We start from the raw sequence: 23,950 nt of genomic DNA, 5'->3' as shown, positions 1-23,950 counted from the left end.
ACGCTTTTCTTCTGATAACTTGTTCTTTCAAAACAAGCAAACAAAAAAAGCTTAAAAAAAAAAAAAGCGAAGCAACCTGCAACACGAAGTCTTATACTTGATTTTATTATTTGTTGTGTGTTAAATAGAAATTCAAGAAAATATGCCAGTGGCGAATGGGAATACACCCACCTTTGTGAAGTCTTGGCAAAAAGCAGAGGTTGGAAGGGGCCTTCAGCTCGTGCAGTCCTCCTTCCAGTCGGATCAGGGCGCTCGGGACCCCTTGGCCCACTGAGTTTTCAGTATCTCCAAAGATGGAGACACTTCAGCCCCTCTGGGCCCCTGTTCCAGTGTTTGACCGCCCTTGTCATGAAAGTCTTTTTTATTCTTAAGTTGAGTTGAAAGCTCCTGTGTTCCACTTTGCCCCTTGTCTCTTGTCCTTCTAGTAATGCGCTTTTGAGAAGAGTTTGGCTCTCTTCTCTATGCCGTCCCATTAAGTAGTTGTAGACAGCAGTAAGAGCTCTCCTAGCAGAGCATTACAGAACAAAGAAAATTTCATTGAAGTGAGCCAAACGGGTGTAGCACTTCTTTGTAGGTTGGGGGTAACACGTGTGTGTGTCTTGGTGGAAGTGATTTTCCGTCACACTCGCTGTTGATACTCGTTCTTCTTTTATGCGGTCTCTTCCTGTTTCTTTGTGATACGTCCCATTCCTCTGATCGTACCTTTCTTTCCTCTGTATATGCTGATGACAGTAAAGGGTTAACATACATGGCCCCCATCGTTAAGAGTATCTGCAACTCTGTCAGTGCTGAGTGGTTTACTCCTTGAAAAAACCCCGTGAGGTAGGGCAGTACTGTTCCTAATTTTCATGGGAAAATGGAAATGAAGGCAAGTTGCATATCAAAGTTCTCACTGAATCTGAGACCAGTTCCTTAAATCTTGAGAGTGCATTAACCACTGGGACTTTTTGTCTTAATGGAACTGTGCATGGGGTCAAAGAAGCCACATATGCTTCCTGAAATCACAGAAGCATCTTTCTTTTTTAAAGATGATGCCATTCTGTTTAGATTTGTCTCATTTTAGGTAGACGTGTAATTCGAAAAGTGATTCAAATGCTCCCCTCACAGTTGGGCTAATTCTTTTAAAAGTGGCTGGAGGACGCGGTGTCAACAGGATTTGCAGAGCAAGATGACCCGGGGTGCTGGCAGCGTGAGCATCAACGCTAGCCAGTGCCGCAGAACGCCATGGCGGCTTTCTCCACTGCTGCGAGCAGTGAAGGCTGTTGCTTTTGCACTGATGCTATTTTTTGTACTGTTAGGGTAACTAACCTGCTGGCAAATATGTAATCACGTAAGTGAGGACTGTGAGGACGCTAATGTTGTGTACAGGGTTGCGCAGCTATAGTATCCTGTAGGTTGTGTGTCTTGGGATCTGTTACTGTGCAGCTCCTTGATACTGTGAATGTAGTTTTTGGTATGCAGCCTGAGATGATAGGGTCTACAAACCTACTCTTTCATGTCATATGCTAATAGCTTGAATAAAGAAAAAAGAGTGAAATTGTTCCTAACTATACTAAGGGCTAAATTGAGAAGTGGTCCAGGTGGTTACATGTCTTAACAGTTTTTACAAAGAAATTCAAATATTAGCCTTTACCATGGACTCAGCTGACATAAAGCTACTGTATGTTTAACTGCCTTAACTTACTACACTCAGAGGAAGAGCAACGTGTGTACTGAAGAATAGCTGCTACTGTCACTGGGAGCTATCTCAAAAACAAGCTGTAGTATGTTTCTGGCGACCTGATTCCATAGCTAATAGGTAAAACATTAGATCAGTGGGGGTCCGATGGCACAATTTACATATTTTCTTCTCAATGTGTCACATGGAAGATGAGCCTCAGATCAACACCAGAATAAGAAAATGCTGTTTGTTCCCTAGTTAATCATTGCCTTGACATCTTGCTGTGCTGAAGTGGAGGTGCACAGCAAATGGTGCTTTTGGCGTTTGTATTCAATGCTCTCGGAGTGAGCAGTACGAGCTTTTAGGTAGAGCTTGGAATAACACGTATGCTCAGTGACTTACGGGTTTCTTCTAGACTCTTCTTGCATTTGGCGTGCTCTATACTGAACCTCATTCCAGTACTTGTGGTCATCAACGGAAATCTTTCTATTGATCTTATGAAACACAGGATGTGGCTTCTTAGGCATTGGCTACCTCCTGAACAACAGTTTACTACTTTTAACTAGAGAATTAAAGAATAATCTTTGCAAGACATTTCTTAGGGAATAATGAAACAGTTGCTTGCAATTATAAAATAGTTATTTTCTTATAGGGATATATCTGTTAAGCAGATCAGTGATGCAACAAACACAACTAGGAAGTGCTATTGCATTAAAATTGAAAGAAGGTATGTTTGGTCATTGTTCAGTGGCGTGCAAACTATTTAATGTTCAGAATTTTGTTGGTTTTTTTGTTTTGTTTAAATAGTGAAGAGCCTAAAAGATACTTAGGGTTATCTATTAATTGAAAAAAAAAAATGCAGCTTTTGCAGTTCTCTTAAGGTCACTTCTCTTTCTTGCAATCCATGGCTAATTTTTACTTTTAAGGTCAAACAAACAACTTTTAGAACTGTCTACCCCCTCCCTTTCCCTTTCCCCACTTCTTTGTGCTGCTTTGGGTAAACAAATGGATTCCTTTTCAACAAATTATACAAAGAAGAATTTTCCAAAAGCAATTTGTTTTGCCCTATCTCTGAAAAGTGAATTGCTTTTACTGGTAATCAGTTGAAACTTACTGAAAACACTGAGCAAAACGAGCACGAGCTTTGATGTACATAATACTCTGCCACACTGGAGAAATGTTTTAAAATGGGAGTGGGGCATGTTTTAGGGTGCTGCAGAAGTGTAGCCATCTGACGTTTATAAAAAGTTTGGACCCGATGATGAGTGCTAGAAATGCAATCTTTACTGCTTATGCTAACCTGAGTAATATTATAGGACAGTACTCACAGTCTGTGGTGCCTGTTGCGCTGCCTCTGGTACCGTACACCGAAAGTGTGCATCGGCACTCAATGAACCTGAAAGGAGGTTGTGCAAGTGCAGAATACTATAGATAGCGTGCTTGACGGCGCAGAGAAGTGGTGCTTCTGTTATCAGACTAAGAAAATAGGTAAAATTAATTCCTGGCTGTTGTTTGTAAGTCTGAGATAGAAATTATCTAAAGAAAAGAACACTTTGTGTGTGAATTATTGATGTCCAATGTAAGAGGAGTGTGTTGTTTGGTTTTTGGTTTTTTTTTTTCTTGAGTCAGGTGAACACTGTGACATTTCAAATATGTTTTGCAAGGTTTCAAGTTGCCCAGTGAATTTAAGGCACCGGAAGGCAATTTTGGTTTAAAAACAGTTATCATAAGCACAGACTATCAGCCACATCGTTCTGGCTTTTACGCGTGGCTGGCCTGGCTTATTCTGTTGAATTTGAAAAGGTTTGATATGTACCTGCTAATCTTTCTAAAGAGCATCTCTGTGGTTTAATGGAAGAACTGGCAAAGGTTAACTTCAGCTAGGGCGGCTTCTGTCCCTGCGCCCTCCCTGTAGCCAGGTTTAGGGGACCCCCGTTAAGTGTCCGTTCCGTGTCCTCTGCAGAGTTACCCTTTCTGCACTGACGGAGGGGCACTCAAGAGGCATTGACCCTCTCTGGTGTAAAGGCAGTCCTTGTTGTTGTCTACTGGTGCAACATAAAATGCTGCAAATGAGGAGAAGTAGAGCATGTATGGGATTAATCCATCAGAGGAAAGACCCACCAACTCTGGCAAATACATGGCAAACTACAAGGCATCTTTCTACATCTAGTACTGAATTTATCATTGCTTCAAACATGTATACCTTAACCATTAGGTAAAGATAGCTTGTATGCAAGAACCCTCTTGCCACAGTATGGATGTAAGTTCAAGTTTGATCTGCTGTATTAAGGTGTTGGAGGATTTCTTTTCCTGTATATTACAGATTCACAGAACGGTGAAAATGGAGAATATTGGTCATGAAGTAGTCCTAAAAATTTATAGATCTGGAGAACAAAGAAATACTACATAATAATCTTAAGAATGTTGGTATACATTCTGGCGAGTCCTTAAAAATGTAGGTGAAAGGTATTCCTTTCCTTCCATCAGGTTGTTTATTTTAGCAAGAAAATCTTATTTATACTTTCTCCCTTGTCTTCCGAAGTTTTGCGTATCTACAGATACTGTGCATGCATTTAATAAACAACGACGTATACTTCAGGTGCTGATTTTCAAAAGCATGCCGCAAACTCCTTACCTGGCTTTCAGTAGTCAGCATGCCTGTATTTTTTTTTTTTCCCCAAACACGATGGAATAGGAATTATGGTGTATTTCAGTAATTGTTAGGTGCAAAAGAGTAAATTGTAGAAAAAGATGCTGTACTCCAGGTGCAGCTGTCTAATACCAGAATAAGCGTATCTAACCACTTGACCCTAGATCATGGAAACCTTTGGGTAGATAGAAGTGTTTAAGCTGTTGAACCGGCAGTAGGTCAGGTCTCTGCGTCCCCCTTGCTGCATGGAGGGATGTTATCTGTGGCGGTGGTCTGGTCAGAGCTTTGCTTGGTGCCTCTGTCGGGCAGGAAGGTAGGAGTTATGGTATGAACACTGCAACCCTCATCCTTGTCTGGCGTTCATGGTACAGGAAACAGAGATGCTTTTCCCAGGTGCCTAAAATAACCCAGAGTCAAGTCCAGCAGGTGGTTATCTCGTGCATCTCCATCTAGATGCAGGTGCGGTAACCCGTCTCTCTCTGCATTTGACTTAATGCTTCATTATGAATTCTGAAGCTTCTCCAGACCTTGAAGCTATATTGTAATTCAAGCGATTACCTTTTCTTGCTTCGTCCAGGAACTGCAGCTCCATGTTAAGTGTTTGTTAAGAGGTTTGAAAACCTGTTTCTGAATGTTTTCACTTTTATTATGCACTGTTTTTGGCATGAAGAACAAATGGAAATTACTGAAATACTGCAAGAAATTCTTGTTTCGTGAGCTATCCAGGCCAGGGAATTTGGGAAAAATATGAACCTTCTGAAAGGTTATCCAAATCAAAGCCAATCTTATAAATGTATTTCTCTGACATGTCTAGAGGCAAAACAAAACATGAATGTATCAACGTACAATCATTCTCTTATAAGAGATGTGGTAGTATCCTTCGCGATTAAATGCTGTGCCAAAGGAAATGACTTGGGGTTTTATTCCTTCTCAGTAATGTGGAAAGTATGCCATGGGAGCAAGCAGGAAGGGGTTGTTTAGTGGAAGAGAGGAAGAAGAAACTGTTTGGAAGGGGTGCAAAGAGACAGCACTAGCAGCAAACATAATCCTCTTGTTAGTGTGCCATGTTCAGCAAAGCTTAAGGATCGGATTTTCCGAGGCATTCATTGTTTGCCTAACTGTACGCTCCTGTTGGAAAGAGTGATACAGTGTCTGTTTGTGTCAGCGGGAGCGGAGTCAGGCCAACTCGCGCGCGCTTTTCAGATGCTTTCATTTCTGCGTTTATGACTTCAGTATAGATAAAAGAAGTGGGTAGACAGCTGTGAGCGAGACAGCAGATCTATCCAACATCTAATAGGACTTAAAACCTCTCCTGAGAGTGCCATGCTGAAACAAGTTGAAAGTAATTATTCTTTAGTCTCCTAAAAGGCTGCCAGTAAGTAGGATCTGGAATCAAGGGGGAAAACTAAGCCTGCGGGCAAAAGGTTGGTTGAGGCAGGAGTGATGACTAGCTGAAACCAGATGTAGAAAGATCAATGTATAAGTTTGGCAGTGATGTTTCCACTTTAGATTAAGTCAGATAAAAATACCAAGCCTGATGCATGGACTGGTTCACAGACCCTGAAGGGCCGAGTCTGTCCAGGTAGTAGTTCCTCCGGCAGTTGCTGATATTTTATGGCTTAATGCACAGTGAGGCGAAGGAGTCCTTGGGAAGATGGCTGTGATTTTAACAGCATTGTTACGGTAACCAGGGTGAGGAGCGTTGATACTTCAGGATGCAAATACAGGTGTTGGAAATGATCAGCCAAGGAAACTGAAAACAGCTGTGACCTGTAATAAATACAAGCAAGTTGACAGTGTTGGGAGCTGAAGAGTAAGCTTTGCATGATACGGTTTGATACCTAGGAGAACGTTACTTTCCGTAAGTCAAAGCTACGAATGGGGTGGGAGGGAGGGAGGGCAGTTTGCCAGCTTTTTGTTTTAGGGAAGATGACTACTAGGAAAAGAGCAGCCATACCGTGTCCAAGTGTGGGTTCATCTAGCCCGTTATCCTCCTCGTAACCAGGAGGATATGAAGTTACGACCCTGCAAACTCTTCACTGCACCTCCAGATGCTACGCCTTGCTCCTCAAACTCATTTGCTAATTCTTAAGGCGTCACTTCTGCCTCCAGACTGACAACTGCACCGCACCTTCCCTTCGCACTCCCGTGAGCCAAGGCTCTGCTGGGCCCTGGCTTAGTTCTGGCTGTCCCCAGGGAGGTGGGCACTGGAGCCCCAAAAGCTCACCTGCTTGAGAAGATCGGAGACTTCTGCAGGCCTGGGGCCGCACAGCTGTTGATCAGGGAATGTTTGTCATTTCCAAGCTTTTTCAAACATTTTAATTAAAATTACAAAATACAGAAGTATGACACTGTGTAGAGTGACTTGTCATTTTTGCTGTGTGCATTATTTGTTTTCTACAAGTAATGTGCTCTTGCATTATTCGAACCCTTTCTGCAGCCAGAAGAATGATGGAGGTTAGAATCCTTTTTGCATAATCCCCTCGCTTTTTGCTTGTGGATACAGCTGTGCTAACACAATGCAACATTTGAGTTGAGAGGTCTGCAAAATCCTGGCACCAGTGATAGTTTTCAGACTGAGGCTCTTATTTGATGGATTTTCAAAGTGATACTGTGCTCAGTTGGATCTATGTGGCCCTGGAAGTAGGCTTTCAGTTAACTTCTCAGAGGAAATACTTTCAAAAGGAAAAGTTTAATTTTGCCAAGAATCAGATAAGGTCAGAGTAATTAGACAAACCAGAGCTTTGTAGATTAGAGATGAACGCAACCCTCTCCATGGGGTAGTGCAAATGTGCTAGCAGAACAGGAAAACAAAATGCACGAGGATGCTGAAATTTGCTGAAAATCTGAAGTTCTGTGTATATCTCTTAGCATATTCTCAAGTGTAGGATTGCATTTTAGAAGGGTTTTTTTTCCCACATTTTTAAAAAAAGTAAAATGTATTTATCCTTCCCGTTTCTGGTTTCCACTTTAACCCACCAGAAAATGGGTTCACTGAATTAATTGTAATTTTTCTAATACTGCACATTTATGAATTGCTATCATAATTTGATTATAATATGATGATAACTCACCATAGGTTTTCAAGTACATATGCAGTAGGCTCCAACTAGCTTCCATGCATTTCTGTTATGAGACGGTAGGGATTGTTACCGCACCCCGCTACTGATGAAGTGGACAGCCTAAGGACTACATTGGCAGCTATCAATCAGCGTTAGTCTTCTGACATCAGCTGACCTTTGCTGGTTTATACTTAAGGTCTGGACCGATATTTTCTCCTGTTCTTCCTTGGCTGCAGAATAGTAAAACGCTTTTTTGTTTGCCTAAAGTAGTTTCTGTGAGTGTCTGTGCTCAGTGGTTGCGTGGCCTTTACAGATGGATAATGAAAGAGGACGGCCAGTTCCTTCAGTGGGATAATTTAGGCTTAAAATAGAAAAAAGTGGGTTCTGCTAATTCTGTTGGTCGGCCAGCAAAGGGAGGGCTGCAGATCTCTCCTCCTCCCTCAGTGACTGCATTAATGGAGTCTCTTCCCTCTATCCTTTTGTAAACCATTTGTAAACAGGGACTCTTCTCCTCAGTCAGATCTTGTTAGGTTGGCCAAGAGATCAGAAATCATAGTCAGGAACTAAGGACCAGAAAGCTGGTACAGTTGTATAGCCTTGGTTCCTTAGGAAACCGAGAGGAGGTGGTGTGAGCAGGACTGCGGCCAGGGACTTTTCAGGTTCCCCAGATTGCTGTGGCCTTTGCTTTCCAGCTCGGGGGAGGAATACAGACTGTGTCATCTTTGCTGGGCCTTCTGGCTGAAGAAAATGGGGTGTTTTGCATTGTAAAAGCACGATTGGAAGGAGAGGATTAAAGGGAAAGATCCTGAGAAGTCCAGGAAGACAACGATTGGCACTACTGCGCTTAAGTGTAAGAACACACAAAATACCAAACAAAATTGCAGGAGAGGGAGGAAAGTAGGAGCTGTTTTGACAAGAAGTCAGAAGTCTCGGTTACATCCAGGTGACTGAACGGTGCTCTGGCATTCCTGTGTAAGTGAAAACCAGGAGCAGAAGGGAATGGAAGAAAGAAGATGAAGAGCACCAGGGTTTTTTGAAACATACAGCTTGCATGGGTGTCAGCATCTGTGGAGTAGCCTTGCATTTCAGAGACATTTGCCAAGCAGACAGATCGTTCCTTTTCCCTGCCCTGTCTTGTCCTTTACGCACGTGAGCTTTGTCCTGGATTCGAAGAGCTGCGGGAGGACAGCGCTGCTCCCAGGTGAGACCCGTGCTGCTGGAAGGGAGCCTCCCAAACCTCAGAGCAGCCGGCAGTGGGCTAGCGCCTGCTGCCCGCTGAGAGCGCAGAGCTGCGGAGACTGCGAAGCAGGTGGAGTACTGACTGCTTAAGCGCGGAGGAGGCTACCTTCCAGACGGCGAGACAAACGGTCACATGAATTATACGGTGAATTGGCTCCCGCGGCTTGATGACATTTTCAGATGGGTTTCTGAGCAGTCACCCAGGCAATGTCTAAGCAAATCTATCTAGACTCTCTGCCTCGGTCCTTGAAACACAGACGAAGGAGAAAATGCTTGTCTCCGGTACGTACGGAAGACGACGTGCTTTGCCCTTTGCCATCTTCCTCTACCTGGCCTCCCGGTCCAAGGAGACAGGTTTTTCCGTTCTGACAGCCTCATACTGCCCAGACTTACCAAAGACAACTTCGGAGCAGTGCTGCTTCAGCCTGTTTGGGATCTGAATAAGCCTCACACGTGGACAGCTGTGCAGGGAAATGAAACCTCCCGACACTAGGTTTGTTTTTCTGCAGCTGTTTCTGTGCACCGTGTGAGGGGTACCTCTGAGCTCCAAGGTGAGAGACGGGTAGGGACCCACTCTCAGTTTCTGGAGTGTTGCACCCACCCCTGGCCATCCATTTTACCAGCAGGTCTTAGCGTCTATTTGCGTATTGGGTGACCTAAAAAAAAAAACCATGTGCACCAAAAAAAAAAAAAAGGGAAAAAGCCCCAACAGTAGTGTTTCCCACTGTGCTGATTTTAATCAGAAATGCTAAAAACCACTCAAACATGGGACAGTATGTAGGTTACCCTAAGACAGTTTGAAATTACACTGTAACCGCAAAGGGTAGCGTGGATTGATCTGCTGGCTGTGTAGAGAGCCGAGAAGAGCAAGGACTTGAGCTCAGCTGAAGCTCAGATATATGGTCATTCAGATAGTAATAATATGACATAAATAGTAATGGTAATAGCAGCTGTGGAAAAGATTAGAGCTTCAGAACCTCTTATAAGCAAAATAAGCAGTGGTCTTGTCTGAGGCTCTCTTCTGACTTAGAGTCATACTGCTCTTTGAAGGGCAAGCTGTATTTGTATGTTTGCATTCTTCTGTATGTTTGAGTGTAGAAGCTTACAAACTTCTGTTCTGTTTTGAAATAAGATGAATGTAAAAATCTTGGCATGGTCTTATTTTGGTAATAGGATTGCATGCAGACATCCTTGTGGTTAAATAAAAAAAAAAAATCTATTTCCTGTGAAGGGGTCATTGTTTGCAAATGGAATGATTAACAACTGAGACTAGAGATGCAAATACAACTGTATGGTCTTGCTCATAAATGCTTAATGTAACTTACTTAAAATCTCTGGGGTTTTTTTTCTGTGGAACTGAATCTGATGTTGTCATTAAGAGGATAGCATCAACTTGGAAAATTGAATTTTTATTCGAATTCCTCTTTGGGTTTCTTGGGTCTCCCTCTACTTTAAGTCTTTGAGGTGCAAATTCTCTTTTCAGAATTCGTTGAAAGAAAACATTTTTATTTTATAATTTAAAAAACCTCGTGTTATGTGGCAGCCTTTAGATTATTTAGAATAGCCACTATAAAATACTAAAAGTCTTTAAAATGTCTGGTGCTCCCCAGAATGGAACAACTGTTCTGTACCCTTGCGCATGTGGCAAATGAGGACGCAGAGCTCAACTGCTTTAATAGCACCTGTAAACCCACCCATTTCACTGGACTTCAATCTCTTGCAGGATTGGTGGAATCAAGTTACTTAGACTTGCAGCAAAGCAACACGGATGACAATGCTGTAGAGCCTCATCAGGAGCGTTTCCTTTAAATAAGCTGATGTACAACGCAAATTTGATCCCCCACCACCGGCGCTGTTTTTTGTCTTCTCTTGTTCATCCTCTAGCGTTCCGCTTTCACAAGAATGCAAAATTCAGGATTTTTCTTTCAACCTTTAAAGTCTGCAAACTCTGCCTGGAAAACAGGCTGGTTCCTGAGCTTACCAGCATGGCTGCTTTTTACCCAGAATCTGAGTGGAAAAATGTAACCTTTTCTAGTGCTCTTGTGGTATGACCTCTGGAAACAGGGTGAACAATTTAAAGCTTCCTGCTGCATGTTAAAAACAAGAGAAAATGTTTCTTTCTCCTGCTTCTGCCTCTCACCCTTTCCCAGTATTTGTGCTTGCCAGGGCTTTTCATTTAACCTTTTTTTCTTCTAAGCCCGTCCTTGGTCCTATTTGCCCTTGTTGATGCTCTCTTACAGGGCATTAGAGGGAAGCAGAAGCGTGTGTGTGGAGGGTGGGGTATGTGTCAGATTTGGGGGTTTTTAACTCTCTGCATTCTCGGTCCTGGCTGCTTTGTTTTGCTCAAGCTCTATCTGCAGCCATGCCGCTAAACTTGTTTTTTCACTGCTGTTCCCTGCCATTTATATTTTAATTTCTGCTTGTATCAAATCAAAAGCTGTGCCTCTATCTTAAATCTAAAATGTGTTACACCTGCAATATTTGCCATTTGGGCAACTGAAACTTCCAACATAACTACCTACTATGTGGTCAGTAAATGTGTGAGTGAGAAGAGTTAGGCTATTTAAATGCAATTATAAGCTCACTGTTAGAAATCCTGGAAGGACTTTTTAGCCATGGAACTTGGCTCCTCTTTAGTTCAGAAGTTTGTTCGCAAATTACCAGTGGGAACTGGTTGTGACTTTAGAGGAACTCTGCTAACCAGCTGGAGATCACCCCCGTGATATTTCTCATTATGTGCACATGTTCTAGTTATGTGTTACTGTATTCTTCTGGGTGTTAAACCATTCATTCAGTTTACCTGATAGTGGAAAATGCTGCTTCTTCCTAACTGCATCTTCAGTTTCTCACTTGGACGTGACTCTCAGAAGACTTAATTGCATTTAGGATCTTCAGGCAGGATTTTTTGGGGGGTGTTTGGGGTAGGTTGGTTGGTTTGTTTTGTGGTGGTTTTTTGCTGGTGGTGGTGGTGGTTGTTGTTTTATATTTATGGTAATGTGTTTCCTCTCTTGTGGGTGATTTTAATTTTTTCTTCCCCCTCCTGGTCAGCCCCATTAATACTGTAATATTTCAGAGCAGATTGTAGTGACATCTAACATTTTGTTCTATTTGTACTTCATGCTGAGGTCAAGCAAACAAACAAAGCAATCACTATGTTTTAGCATTCTTTTTTAATGAGCACATTAAAATCTACTCAGATCAGCTGTGAAGGGAAGGGAGAAACATGGAACTCTGAGTAGTAGCACTGTCTTTTTGAAGCAATTTATGGAAAAGTAATAGACTAGAGGGATATGTAAGGACTCTGGTAGGAAATAAATGGCACCGTGTTGTTGACGGAAAGGGTTTTGGCACAAGGCCTATTGTGACTGTTTCTGTGGCTTAGAAAGGAATTTCCTACAGACTGGACTAACCATTAAAAAAATGTTTCTACTTTTAGGAGTTCAAGGCATACAGTGGAGTCTTCCAAGGGAAGATGTCGTCTTTGACAATGAAAGCCCGTTGTCTGGACAAAAGAGGAAGTTTCTTTAAGGTAAATGGGATATTTATACGGAACATGAAGTAGATGGGTTTATGTGAAACAAGTGCTGCAGAATGTGCAGTACAGTCTGTGATACGTAGCAAGCCTTTTCTGTGAAATAGGAAGCGCTTCACTGAGCATCTCTTTTTATAGGGGGTATTCGTGGTTAGATTACCATCCAGTTATTTAATGTGTATATTGTTTTCTTGTACACTGAATAGAATATTTGGTGTAAAACAGCTTGTGGCTTTCTTTGCCATTAAGGTGAGAATGTAATCTTTATTATGCATAGGCATAAAATTATTAGAGCCTTCGTAAACTGGATTTGTGTAGCTTAAAGTTGCGGTACACGTTCATGATTTCCATTATTGGATTGAAAATCAGTTTCATTTCCTCGCCTATTTTAAGAAAAATTGGTGGGGGCTCCTTGTTGGTGTGTAATCTGAACACTGACAAAAATACTATATTTGTCTTCTCAATATATATTTCAGTCCTTTTTGTGTTTTGGTGTTTTTGCTTTGTTTGTGGGATTTGTTTGGTTGGGTTTTTTTCTTTAAAGTGTAAGTGCATCTTGTTTGAAATGAACAAGAAGCTGGTGCTTAGCTCACTGCCATACTCTCAAAAACCCAGCAAGGCAGGTGACTCTGTCTTCAGGCACCTACGTACTTCAAAGGAGTCTAATGCTTCCTCCCTTAAGATACTCAGCCGGCTTCCTGATGATACAGGCACTGAGAGCTAGTAGTTCTGTTCTGGCGTGGATGTGCTTATAGAGAGAAAACAGAAATAATTCCATTTATTTGGAATTTTCTGTGTTCTGGGGGCTGTTGTGAGGTGTCATGTGGCTTACAGCACACCTAATACAGCATATTCCAGTGAGAAATCTGTTTCGGGTGAGAGCCCTTCTGTCCCCCCGCAGCTGCACTCTATCGCAGAGCAGAGCTGATGCACGGCAGTGCACGAGGGGCCCGGAAGGCAGGGTGCCACACAGGCTCCCTCATGCCCCTGGGAGCAGGTGGGAGTACGGGCGTGGGTGGAGGCCTCTCCAGACTTGAGGTGCTGCTCAGTGCTGTGGGAGGTCGGGCCTTCGGTTGAAGCACCTTCAGGTACTCCCTGGAACTCTTTAGAAATGCATTTTTCCCTGGGCGTGAATATCCGATTTCTTTTTTTTCCCTGCTAACCTCAGTACAGCTGGAAGGTGGAACCTTGAACTGCATGAGGAAGGATGTACTTCAGATTGGCTGCCTGCCATCATTAGGTTTTGGGCGTCTTCTGTGATCATCTTTGCTTCTACATAGTTACAAATCACTTCTGTCAAGGATTAAACTTGATGACTTAATTTTGCTTTTTCCCAGTGTTTCCTGCAGAGTTAACTTGCAGGATTGGCCCCAGATTTGCTCAGCAGTAGCAGCTGAGCTCAGGTGTGAACAATCACTGCAAAAGTAAGCATGGCTCACCGTGTCCTCTCTTTTGCCTGCTGCTCCATGCGAGGTTTGTTAAGGCTTTGGGGGATCAGTCAGGGCTTTCCGGGCTGCAGTGAGCTTGCTGTTTTCTAGGGGAATGTGGGAACGTGTTTTGGTCTTTTTATATGACAGAGAGAGAGTCTTCATGCAGTGGAGAGACTTTGGAGAACTGGCATCACAAAAAGCAGAGGTGCAGTAGGAGTTATCGGTACAGTTTTCCAAAGACAACCGAATCCCATTAATGGTTTTATTTATGTGTAGTGGAGGAGGTCTGGAGGCAGCGCTGAAGTTAATTGTAGATAAGGCTGTAGTTAACATTTTCTTCCAGAAAAAAAGTAGTTAACAAAGGCTTCGTGTGCACTGTGTGAGTACAGCTGCGAGCACCATATGCTTCTGGAGAGCAGGACAGGAAGAGCAGTGTCCAGGCAGTGCCACTGTATGGCATACTTTATGTACGTATTGAAAGTATGCTGACCTACCAAGCTGTCGTGTCCTACCACTGGCCAGGAAGATAGGTGTATCTTTCTGATGTAAGGAAGAGAGTAAGCTGTCACGTAGACCAGCGTGGGATCAGGGTTAAATACAACAGAGCTGATTTTGTCTGTTCTGTGCTAGAATTTTGCTGTTTATATAATGCCAGGGTCACAGTGGCTGTCTTGCTGGGCAAGGCTTTGCTCTAAGAAGCAAGCAAGATTTACAGGTGCTTCTGAGCACTGAATTTCCTTACCTTGATCACCTCCCTTCGAAGGCGATGACACTCATGACAGGCTACAGGCAAAGGAGAACCAAGCCAAGTGGTGGCCGGTGCCTTTAGCACACGGAGAGCTATAATGGCTGCTGGTGCAGTGTGTGGGACCAGCGTCTGTGTCAGCAGCTTCGTACTACTGTTGTAGTGACACGCATGCACATTCAAGTGTGTGTTTCATGTGTTGCATGTTTTCTTTATCTTAAGGCAATCTTACCGGGCCAGTATTTAGGAAACAAATGATCAGCTCTGCAGTGACAGCACGTTTTCCTCTTTGGTTTGCTCAGAACTTCTCGTGGTCAGCAATAAACAGGGTCTTCTGGGGACAGGAACCACTTCCCAGTTTTGCAGCGTGCTTTTGTTGTGTCTTATGTCTCATAGGCACAAACATCAACGTTGTTTGATGGCAATCTACAGCCATATAGGGAGACTGGTCATATTTTCAAATCATAGCAAGAAACTGTCTCGCGAGCAATATTTCTAGGTTGTCATGTGTTTGCTGAAGGAATCGTGATGTCAGTGGGACTGTAAACAAGGGCTTGTGTCATTTTCTGCAGTCCTTTGGTATCTCCTTGTGTAAGTAATTCTTGTGTGGAAAATAGATGCTGGAATAGCTATTTTGTGTGCCTCCTGTTCATGATTGTCACGGTTGTAGTTACTGAAAATTATTAGGAATGCAGTATGCCCGAACAATTTCAAGATGCCAGACTCTGATGGCCATAAGAAGCATTGTCAATTAAGAAACTAAGGTTGTCCTAAATTTTCCTAAGGACGTCCTGGCAGGGGAATGGCCTGAAGAACAGTGGGAATAAAAGATGCCTCAAAGCTACCTTTCAGACCTCTCGCCATTCCTGGGAAGTTACACTCTTGGAACACCGTTCTGAACCTACGGCATTGAATTGGAAACTGCAGGCGGTCAGTGTATCCAGCCTGTGTGTAGCGTACCCGGCGTCTGTCTGTGTGCACTTGTGTGTCCAGTCAGATTACCTTCTCTTTCCTTTCCCTCTCCCACATTTGTAAAATTGTGACAACAGTTACATTTGCTACAGCTGTACAGGTGAGCAAAGAAAACACTTGGCACATCACATTTTTTAAGTTTACATGATTTTAATTTGCCTTGTCTGTCTGCGTTTAGGAGACCTAGTAATGAAGACATAGGCTTTTACCCGTACTGACCTGTACTTCAGAATGTTCTCCCAGATGCGCAGACTGTGTAGTGTACTTTGCATATGGCTCTCATGTTGTGCTTGTTACTTTACACTTGCCCAAGAAACCTTTAGCATGCTGGCATGCAGTTTCTCAGGGCACTGAAATCCTCATAAAGAGTATCTTACCGTTCTCAGCAACATTTACGAGAAAATTCATTGACAAATACCAGTGGGAAATTCCAGCTTTACTTTTCTTTCTGGTTCTTAAATAGTTCCCATTGCTGTAGCTTCTAACCATCTTAGTTTTTTTCACATTCATTCTTTTGACTGTTAGTACACCAGGAAAACAGTATTGTCCTCACTTTACAAAGAGTGAAGCTCTGCAGTTTTATAGGCTAAATTCTCTGGAGTCTTTACATCTTGTAATTGATGAAGTCTGAGCACCAGCAGGTAATAGAAATGAAGCAAAGATGGAGTTAGGCTTGGGTAATTCTGGGACTGAATAGCTTGCCAGTAGTTACAGAGGGAGTCTGTGGTAGAGCAAGGAACTGAATATACGTCTCTGACAAACATCCTTTTTACTGAGCCATCCTCCTTCTCATCAAAATGTTCCAACCTTTATTGAACTGGCATCAGACATTTTACACCACTAAAGCTTTTCTGTCCCAGAATCAAACATTGGGTAAAACTGTGTTGCTTACTGATGAATAAGACACTGAATAATGTTAGTGGTCTTGGGAATTTATAGCTCACTGTGCAAAATAACCAGAAATTGCAGCCACATATCAAAATATTTAATAGTATTCAGCCATTTGGACAAGTGCAGAAATAGCATTGCCAGTTTGCCTTGTCTCTGGCGCTTTGCCACCTTGTCACACAGGGTGCTCTTTGAGGGTTGCTACGCTCTGCTTATCAAAACAGGAAGGAAAAGATGTGATGCCAAAGAGGATGCAGGTCTCCAGAAAGAACAAAAAATGAGATGCTGGCAGGAAGGGGGGTGGTAAGTGCTGAGGCTCATTTCTCCAGTCTGATACTGCTCCTTGCTGTCTTCAGCCCATGTTTCCTTGCCAGATCAGAAGCACTGATCTTACCTTTTCCTCTTTAGCTGTTGTAAATCTCAGGACATTCTGCAGTGGTCACGTTGACTGACTCTTTCAATGCATGCTCAGAAAGATAGCAGTTTCATTAATTCTCTGTACAAGCTTATTTGTGTTTCAACACAAAAAACAGGAATTCAGTTGCCTTGCAGTGATGGATGATTGATTTTTCTAAAAATGTCCTGAAACAGACATCAAGTCAAAGCCACCTGTCTTGCTCTTGGGACTGGGAAACTCTTCATGAGTTGAATGAGTAAGAAGACCTGTAGCTATGCTGGGCTTCTGAGGGGCACCGGTCTGTGTTTGGTCCTGGGCATGTGCTTTCCGTGATGCTCAGCAGCGATGCGTGTGTAGACAGAGCAGCTTCAGAAAGGTGACTGTAGCTCCTTGGGAGTGTGTTGCTTCTAGTGTACGCACTTGCTCTGATTTTTGCTGCTTATATGACATCTTGAAAGAGGTGAAACATAAAAATGGAATATATGTGCTCAGGTGAGAGAGTGCTGGGGAGCCGTGATGAGTTATCTTTGTGGTCTGTATGTAGGATTTACATTGTCACTCCTGCCAGCTTCTAAAAGCTGAGATCAGTCTTGCTGAATGAAGAATCAGTTGACAGTAAGCATAGCGTGATATGTTATGAAAGGAAATGTTGTGGTTTAAGATGTTTGCATTAATTATTTCATTCATGGATTTTAGGAATGTGAACAGTTACAGTAGGGGGGTATTTGTGGCAATCTAATGTTTAGGATAGGTTTGGTTAGGGAATACTGTACTGTGCTGCTATGTGAATTCATGCTGTCTGAGTCTGTCCTGGTTTTGGCTGGCATAGGGTTAATTTTCTTCCTAGCAGCTGGCATAGTGCTGTGTTTGGGATGTAGTATGAGAATAATGTTGATAACACACTGATGGCTTAGTTGTTGCCAAGTAGTGTTTATACTAGTCAAAGACTTCTCAGCTTCTCGTGCTCTGCTGACTGAGAAGGCTGGAGGTGCACAAGAAGCTGGGAGGGGGCACAGCCAGGAGAGCTGACCCAAACTGGCCAAAGGATATTCCATACCGTATGGTGATGTGTTCAGTATAGAAACGGGGGGAGAGCTGGCAGGGGGGCCGCTGCTCGGGGACTGGCTGGGCATCGGTCAGCGGGTGGTGAGCAGTTGCATCGTGCATCACCTGCTTTGGATATTCTTTTATTATCATTATTACTACTACTACTGTCTTATTGTCTTTTATTTCAATTATTAAACTGTTCTTATCTCAACCCACGAGTTTTCTCACTTTTACTCTTCCGAATCTCTCCCGCATCCCACTGGTGGGGGGGGAGTGAGCGAGTGGCTGCGTGGTGCTCAGTTGCCAGCTGGGGTTAAACCACAACTGAGTCAGAATTAGTACTTGGGTTTACAGTGGTTGTATTGTAGTTTCTTTTTAACTTATAGAACAGTGTTTTATCAGAAATAAACTCCAAAGGAAAAACATGGGACACAGAAATGGCTATTTATCATGTTATGTAAGGTCTCCTTTTAATTTGGGGTCTTTTATCCTGTTAAATAATTCACCACCTGAGAAGATGTCATACGTTCAAATACATTTCTTTTCATTTAAACCTCTTCTTTCTGTAGCATAGCAGGGTAATATCTCTTTCACAGTCCGAAATAATCTGTGACAGTTTTCTTCAGATTACTTTTTAAGTTTTGGGGCTCATGTATGTTGTTTTACACTAACAGGGGCCTCTGACAAATATATTCATCCACTTATGGTTGTATTTCCCTTCGGAAACTGCCTCTTATGATCTTGATTTCGAGTCTGTTGAAACCAATGGGTGAGTTTTCCCGTTACTTTCAGCAAAATAGGAATCACGCTCTTTGCGAATAGAGAAATCTGTTTGAAGAATTCAAATATTCTGAGCCTTCCCCTAAGAAGAAGGCGGCCTCCTGCTCCTGCTTGTTTTTTCAGGGTTGGATCTAACAATCGTACACGCCCAGGATCCTTCCTGCATTTTGTAGAAACATACCTTGTTTCTTGTATAACGCTAATCGTGCAAGCACCACATGCACTGATCAGAAGTTTCATTGATCCTAAATACTTCAGAAATGAAGTCATAAAATCATGAGTAGACCTTACGTTATTTGATAGAAAAGAATCTGTCAGGTGCTGTTGTAATAGTATGTGTCAGTTAATTGCAAGAATACCAAGTGATGCAACTCCAAAAGACTTTTTTTAATTATTTTTTAATCAGGAGAAGAGTGACCTTTTTTTTTTTTTTTTACATGAAAAAAATTAGGGAAAACTAGTTGCCATTTGCAGAAAATATTAGCAGTTTATTTTAAAAAATGAGGTTTTTACTCCTAAAGATAAATGTTTTAGTTCAGGTGCAGTACCTGCTGGTAGCTGATGAGTTACAGTTTGATTGCAGAGTGCGTCCTGTTCTGGGGCACTTGGTAGGTCAGGTTCAGGTTTGATGCTCAGCACTTGACCTAGTTTGCTTGTCAAGGACCTACTGACTTTTCATAGACTAAGGAAAGACTGCCTTGTGTCATGGAGGATGTGCAATATACCCGAGGAATTTGGCCTGTAGAAGAGAATATGAGCGTAAGACTGCTTGAAATGTGCCATTTTGTTTAAGTTCTCTTTAGAAAAAGAAAAAAATAAAATTGCTAAACAAAGAAAAATTCCTGTTGGGCAAGACAGTTTCTGACAAGTTCTCTTCAAGGCAGACACAGAAATTAAAAAGCATTAAGATTACAACGCCTTCAAGATAAAACTGTTTTGCAGTGCTTGCTTTGTGCTGTTCCGATTTCAAGCATTTGTAAGTTTTAAAACCTGTTTTAAAATATTTGTTTTCAAGAACTTTAATCTTATGTAAGCAAGCACCTCTCCCAGACAAAGATGTAAAAGGTAGTTGTGTTAGAGGCTGAATGTGGCAGCCGTACAAAAATAATTTCAAATAACCTCCAAAGATAAATTGGATATTGGAAAGCATCAGAAAACGTGCTGCCGTGGTCGCTTTTTAGGTATAAGTACACAAAGGAATTAAGGAACGGCAGCGTAGGAAGGTTATGCAGTAAATTCTTCTGCATTGTGGATCCGTTCCATCTTCTGGGGTCAAACTGATGTACGAAATGATAGCGTGGAGTGTCAGCTTGAGTTTTGGAGCATGTTGTCGTGCTGTTAGTAAAAGTTGGATTAAAATTCTTTGCTGTAGTGCCCAGAGATTTTGTTTTCTGGGAGGGTGACGTTTCGTGAGATTTCACCACCACAGCAGCTCTGGTCGAAGCCGGCTGACACAGTTCAGTTAACAGCCAGACGGCAACGCGGCCAGGCGGGCTTTCAGGCGGTGGCCGAAAGCCCGTGGATGCTTCTGCGGAGAGCTCCTCGTACTGCATACTTTTCAGGGAAAGATGCTGAAAAACTCTTTTGTGCAAACTGTTGGCCTGTGAGGCGCTTACGCTCTGTCAATGCGTGTGAGAACAGGGCACGCTTGCTGCTGCGATGGTTCTTTGTGGCTACGGTTGGTCTTGTGGGTGCAAAGACTAAGGCGATGTTGCCCACGAAGAGGAGCTCCTTACGCAGAGCTGATTCGTCCTGTCGGCGTGTCTAGCAGCTGGCTCACGTGGAAGAGCAGCTTAGCTTTCATGCAGTTACCAGTGTAGGAAGTTTTGCAGGGAACGAAGTCTGGGCTGTGGTGCTGGCAGCTTATGATTCAAAAGCAGCTGCTCATGTAACAGGGTTGCTCCGCTTTGCTTACCGGTTCCCCTTTCTGTCTTTGAAGCAGAAGCACGCGCTTCCCATGCTGCTTCTCACGATACCTGGTGCCCCCATACCTCCAGCCAGCTGCCAAAATCTCCCTCTTGCCGTCTCTACAGCTTCTGTGCGTTGGCAACGCACAAATCCGCTGGCCGCAGCTGCAGCGGGGTGTGCGCTCGGCATCAGGCTGGCTTCCCTGCCACGCGCGACTGTTCCTGGGGCGTCTCGGCTCCCTGCCTCTCCGTGACAGCAGGCCCGGGAAAGAAAACACCGGGTAGGCTTCGAGAGTTGGATAGAGCACCGACTCGCCCTCCCCTTATTCCTGATCAGTTTTTCTGTGTGGAATGGGTGATTTCTTCGAAGAAGCCAGGGGATTGCCAAGCAGCGTGTCTCCTGCTCTGCTTGAGTCTTAAGCAGACAGCTGACATTTGAAGGAAGGCTGAAGGCGACGCATCTGTTGCCTGGCAGAGCTGACATAATCCCTTTCAGCGGTTTGACGATAATCCCTTGAAAACGAATAGATGGTCAATTCCAGCTTGATTATTCTCATTGACTGTTTTTAAGATGCTTGTGTGGTTGGCCTTAGGCTTTACCGTGCTCTATGCAAAGGAGCTGGGCGTGCGGGGTGATTCTTCTGGTTCCACCCTCTCCCTGGGCCCTTCGTGATCCCCCCGTCTTCCCCCCGGGGACCAGACAGGGCGACCGGTGCATGTAGCACTGGCATAGAGTAATATTGCCGACTGAATGAAAAGGCTGCTCTGCTGACCTTATTCAGTGTTGTATGCAGCGGAGCTCTTACCTGCAGTAGGTCTGTTTCCTTAACAGCTTAAATCCTTGAATAGTGTTTAATAATATGTTGAGCTTCAGGTAGTGATTTCCCTCACGAGTTTATATTTTAAATGGTTAAATATAGTTGCAGCTCCTGGTGGATCAGTGGCGGTCGATAATGAGACTCCCGGCGCTGACTCACGCTGCGTGCTGTAGCTGACGAGTGGTGCCTGCCCTCCGAGATGGCTCCGGGCAAGCCGTGACAGGAAGCCCCAATATATTTACAGCTGGTGAAATTGCTCATGTCTGACTACTTGGTGCTAGAAAAACTTCACGCTGTCACAGTGAGTAGGAAGCATCTTCAGGGAATGCCGTGATTTAAAGCTAAAAACTGAGCCTTGCTTCATCTGTTAGAAAAGTTAATTTTTTTTTAGCTGTTAGTGCAAGATGAGGCACATAAGGCGGTTCTGTTCCTGATGTGGCTGAGTTCGTGACTCCGCAGACAGTGTTAGAGCCTTCGTGGCTATCTGGTGGGAACAGGGACACGGCTGTAACCTGGTCAGTTCAAATAAATCAACTCTCAGTTGCGTTCAGGTGCAACTTTGGGAAGGTTTTAACAGCGGCACAGTGTTGCTGCAGCAAAGAAGGGCTGCATGGTGCCTTATTGGAGCAATTGGGAGGTTAGGAGATCTGAAAATACTGGGAACTTCACAGTAGACAGAATGAATTCCACTTTACTCATTCAGCTGCCAGAGAGAGTGGGAGGATTTCATCCGAGAAACCTACTGTTTGGAGGCTAATACGGAAGGTGGAAACGTAGTGCCCAGTGTGGCTGGGAAGAGAAGGATATTGCCTTAATTTAAGTCTGTCTGCTTAATCTAAAAGTTCAATTTCCTGGCACTGAAGTCAATTAAAATTTGCAAGTCTTGCGTTTGCATGCTTGAAAAAGGGGCTAAGTTGAAACATGTCGCTCCTGATGGAGGACAGAAAATACAGGGCAGGGAAGTGGTGAGGTGTGTGCCTAGATGTAGGTAAAGGTGTGACGGATCAGGGAGTAAAAAAAGCAAACAGAAGACTGTGCTGGGCAATTACGAGCTGTTTTAAGGAACTGAAATTAAGAGGTTCAGCAGAACCAGTAGGGATAAGAAGGTTACAAAAGCTGTAGAGATACAGTAAGACTTGCGTCAGCAGCGTAGATCTTATTTAACAGTAACAATTGCATGGTTGTGTTTGACTACCTCATTGCACTTTGCAAACCTAGTAATGAATGAAGACTGGGGAAATTAGGAGGTACTTAAAACTGAGTATTTTTTGCTTCTGTTTTGACATTGGAACTTCTCTTTCATAAAACAAGCCCCTTGGCTGTATGTTTCACTGTGAACCACCGTCAGTTATGAAATGTGATTTTAATCCAGGGAGAGGAAGTCCTGATTTAAGTAATTGAAAGGCTGTAATTAAACCTGGAATGGATTTTGTTCACCAAAGATGTGCTCCATTTTTTTCCCATATACTTGTCACATTCCCTATTTAAAAATGGCAAATTGTATGTTTCTTTCCAAACCATGTATTTCTTTCTAAACATGTATTTATTGGGGTTTTTTGACTTGCATTTCATAAATCTTGATGCAAATAATGACGAGAAATCATTGTGTCAGTATTTTAGAACGTCATTAGTTATTTAGAACTAACTTTGAGAAGGCACGTTCGTGTTTGAAACTAATAGAGTAGTTTAAGAGTGCTTATTGTAGCTAGTGACTGTAATGGATTGCTCATCAGAGATTTAGGCCTAGTAGAGCTTATTCTTCCACTTCTACGGCTTAGTCACAGCCTGGAAGAGAAACGCAATTTTTCTGTCTTTTTACACTTGTAGTTAGCTTCTCTGTTTTGAATCAATTGACTATTGAACTGAATCAGTGGATATCTCTCTCTACAGGTACTGTAGAGAGAGATTACTGTACAGGAGGATTGCTGTTGGAAAAAAAAAAAAAAAATGGCTAAGTACATCAGCTGTAGTTTGGGTTTGTAGCCAAAGACTTTCCACAGATCAATTGCTTTCTTTAAAACCTGAACAGCAATCCACATGATTAAAAAATTTATTTAAATTTTATTCTTTTAATGGTTGACTTGAAATCTTGGCATGGCTTGTCATAATTTTAGGTGTTATTTTTAAAAGAAAAATACTTGGTTAAATATGCTGGAAGTTGTTTCTTTGACCGTCGTGTGCATATGCCCACTCTGAATACAGTGCGTGATAGGGGTGTGCAGCTCTTTATTCCCTGTGGAGGTCGGTAGTTATTTTTCTCATTAGTAAGTGTCAGCCCAAAAGTATGTTTCCTGCTACTGAGTAGGTGGCTGGAACTCCTGAGTGGTCTGAATTCCAGAGGTGTCCAGGTCAGATGGCAGAGTTTTGGGTGACCGATGCAGTTATGGGCTAGTTCGGGGTGCCCAAACCGGGGCATGTGTTCTCTGTTCCAAGGTCAGCTCAAACAGCCCCAGACCCTGGGCTGTTTGCTGGGGAGGCTGGGCAGCGGGGCTTGATTTCACGGTGGGGCTGACGGGATCTGGTGACGTGCTGAAAGGGGCGGACGCGCTCCCAGCCTGGTGCTGTCCTCTGTTTCCTGGTGCCTGCTCTGGAGCCTGTCTGACCCCCTCAGAGATGAGGTTCAGGTCGTTAAACCAGCAGAAAACTAACCAAAAGACAGAGTGAAAAAGTCTTCCAACCTTTTAGCAAGCTGAACCAGCCATCGGGGCTAGCTGAACAGCCAAGCCAGCCTGAGGGAAGAAGTGGAACCTCGCTCTTTGGGGGCAGCACACCATAGCATGAAACTCCCCCTCCATCAGGTCAGAGGATTTTTTTTGCATTTTA

The 23,950-nt window shown here is 43.2% G+C and overlaps 1 protein-coding gene across 1 annotated transcript in view; it reads left to right on the top strand.

Annotated features, from left to right (window-relative positions):
- Positions 1-12,071: 12,071 nt before the first annotated feature.
- RIN2 (Ras and Rab interactor 2) overlaps positions 12,072-23,950 on the top strand; it is a 53,016-nt gene continuing 41,137 nt past the window's right edge. Inside the window, exon 1 of the mRNA XM_075707400.1 lies at positions 12,072-12,140. Coding sequence (XP_075563515.1) covers positions 12,084-12,140 — 57 coding nt within the window. The 5' untranslated portion in view covers positions 12,072-12,083. The remainder of the gene's footprint in view (positions 12,141-23,950) is intronic.

The sequence above is a fragment of the Pelecanus crispus genome, chromosome 3, assembly GCF_030463565.1.
Source record: "Pelecanus crispus isolate bPelCri1 chromosome 3, bPelCri1.pri, whole genome shotgun sequence".
Classification (NCBI taxonomy): Eukaryota; Metazoa; Chordata; class Aves; order Pelecaniformes; family Pelecanidae; genus Pelecanus; species Pelecanus crispus.
The sequence above is the reverse complement of the archived record's forward strand: the minus strand, read 5'-3'. Positions and strand labels throughout refer to the sequence as shown.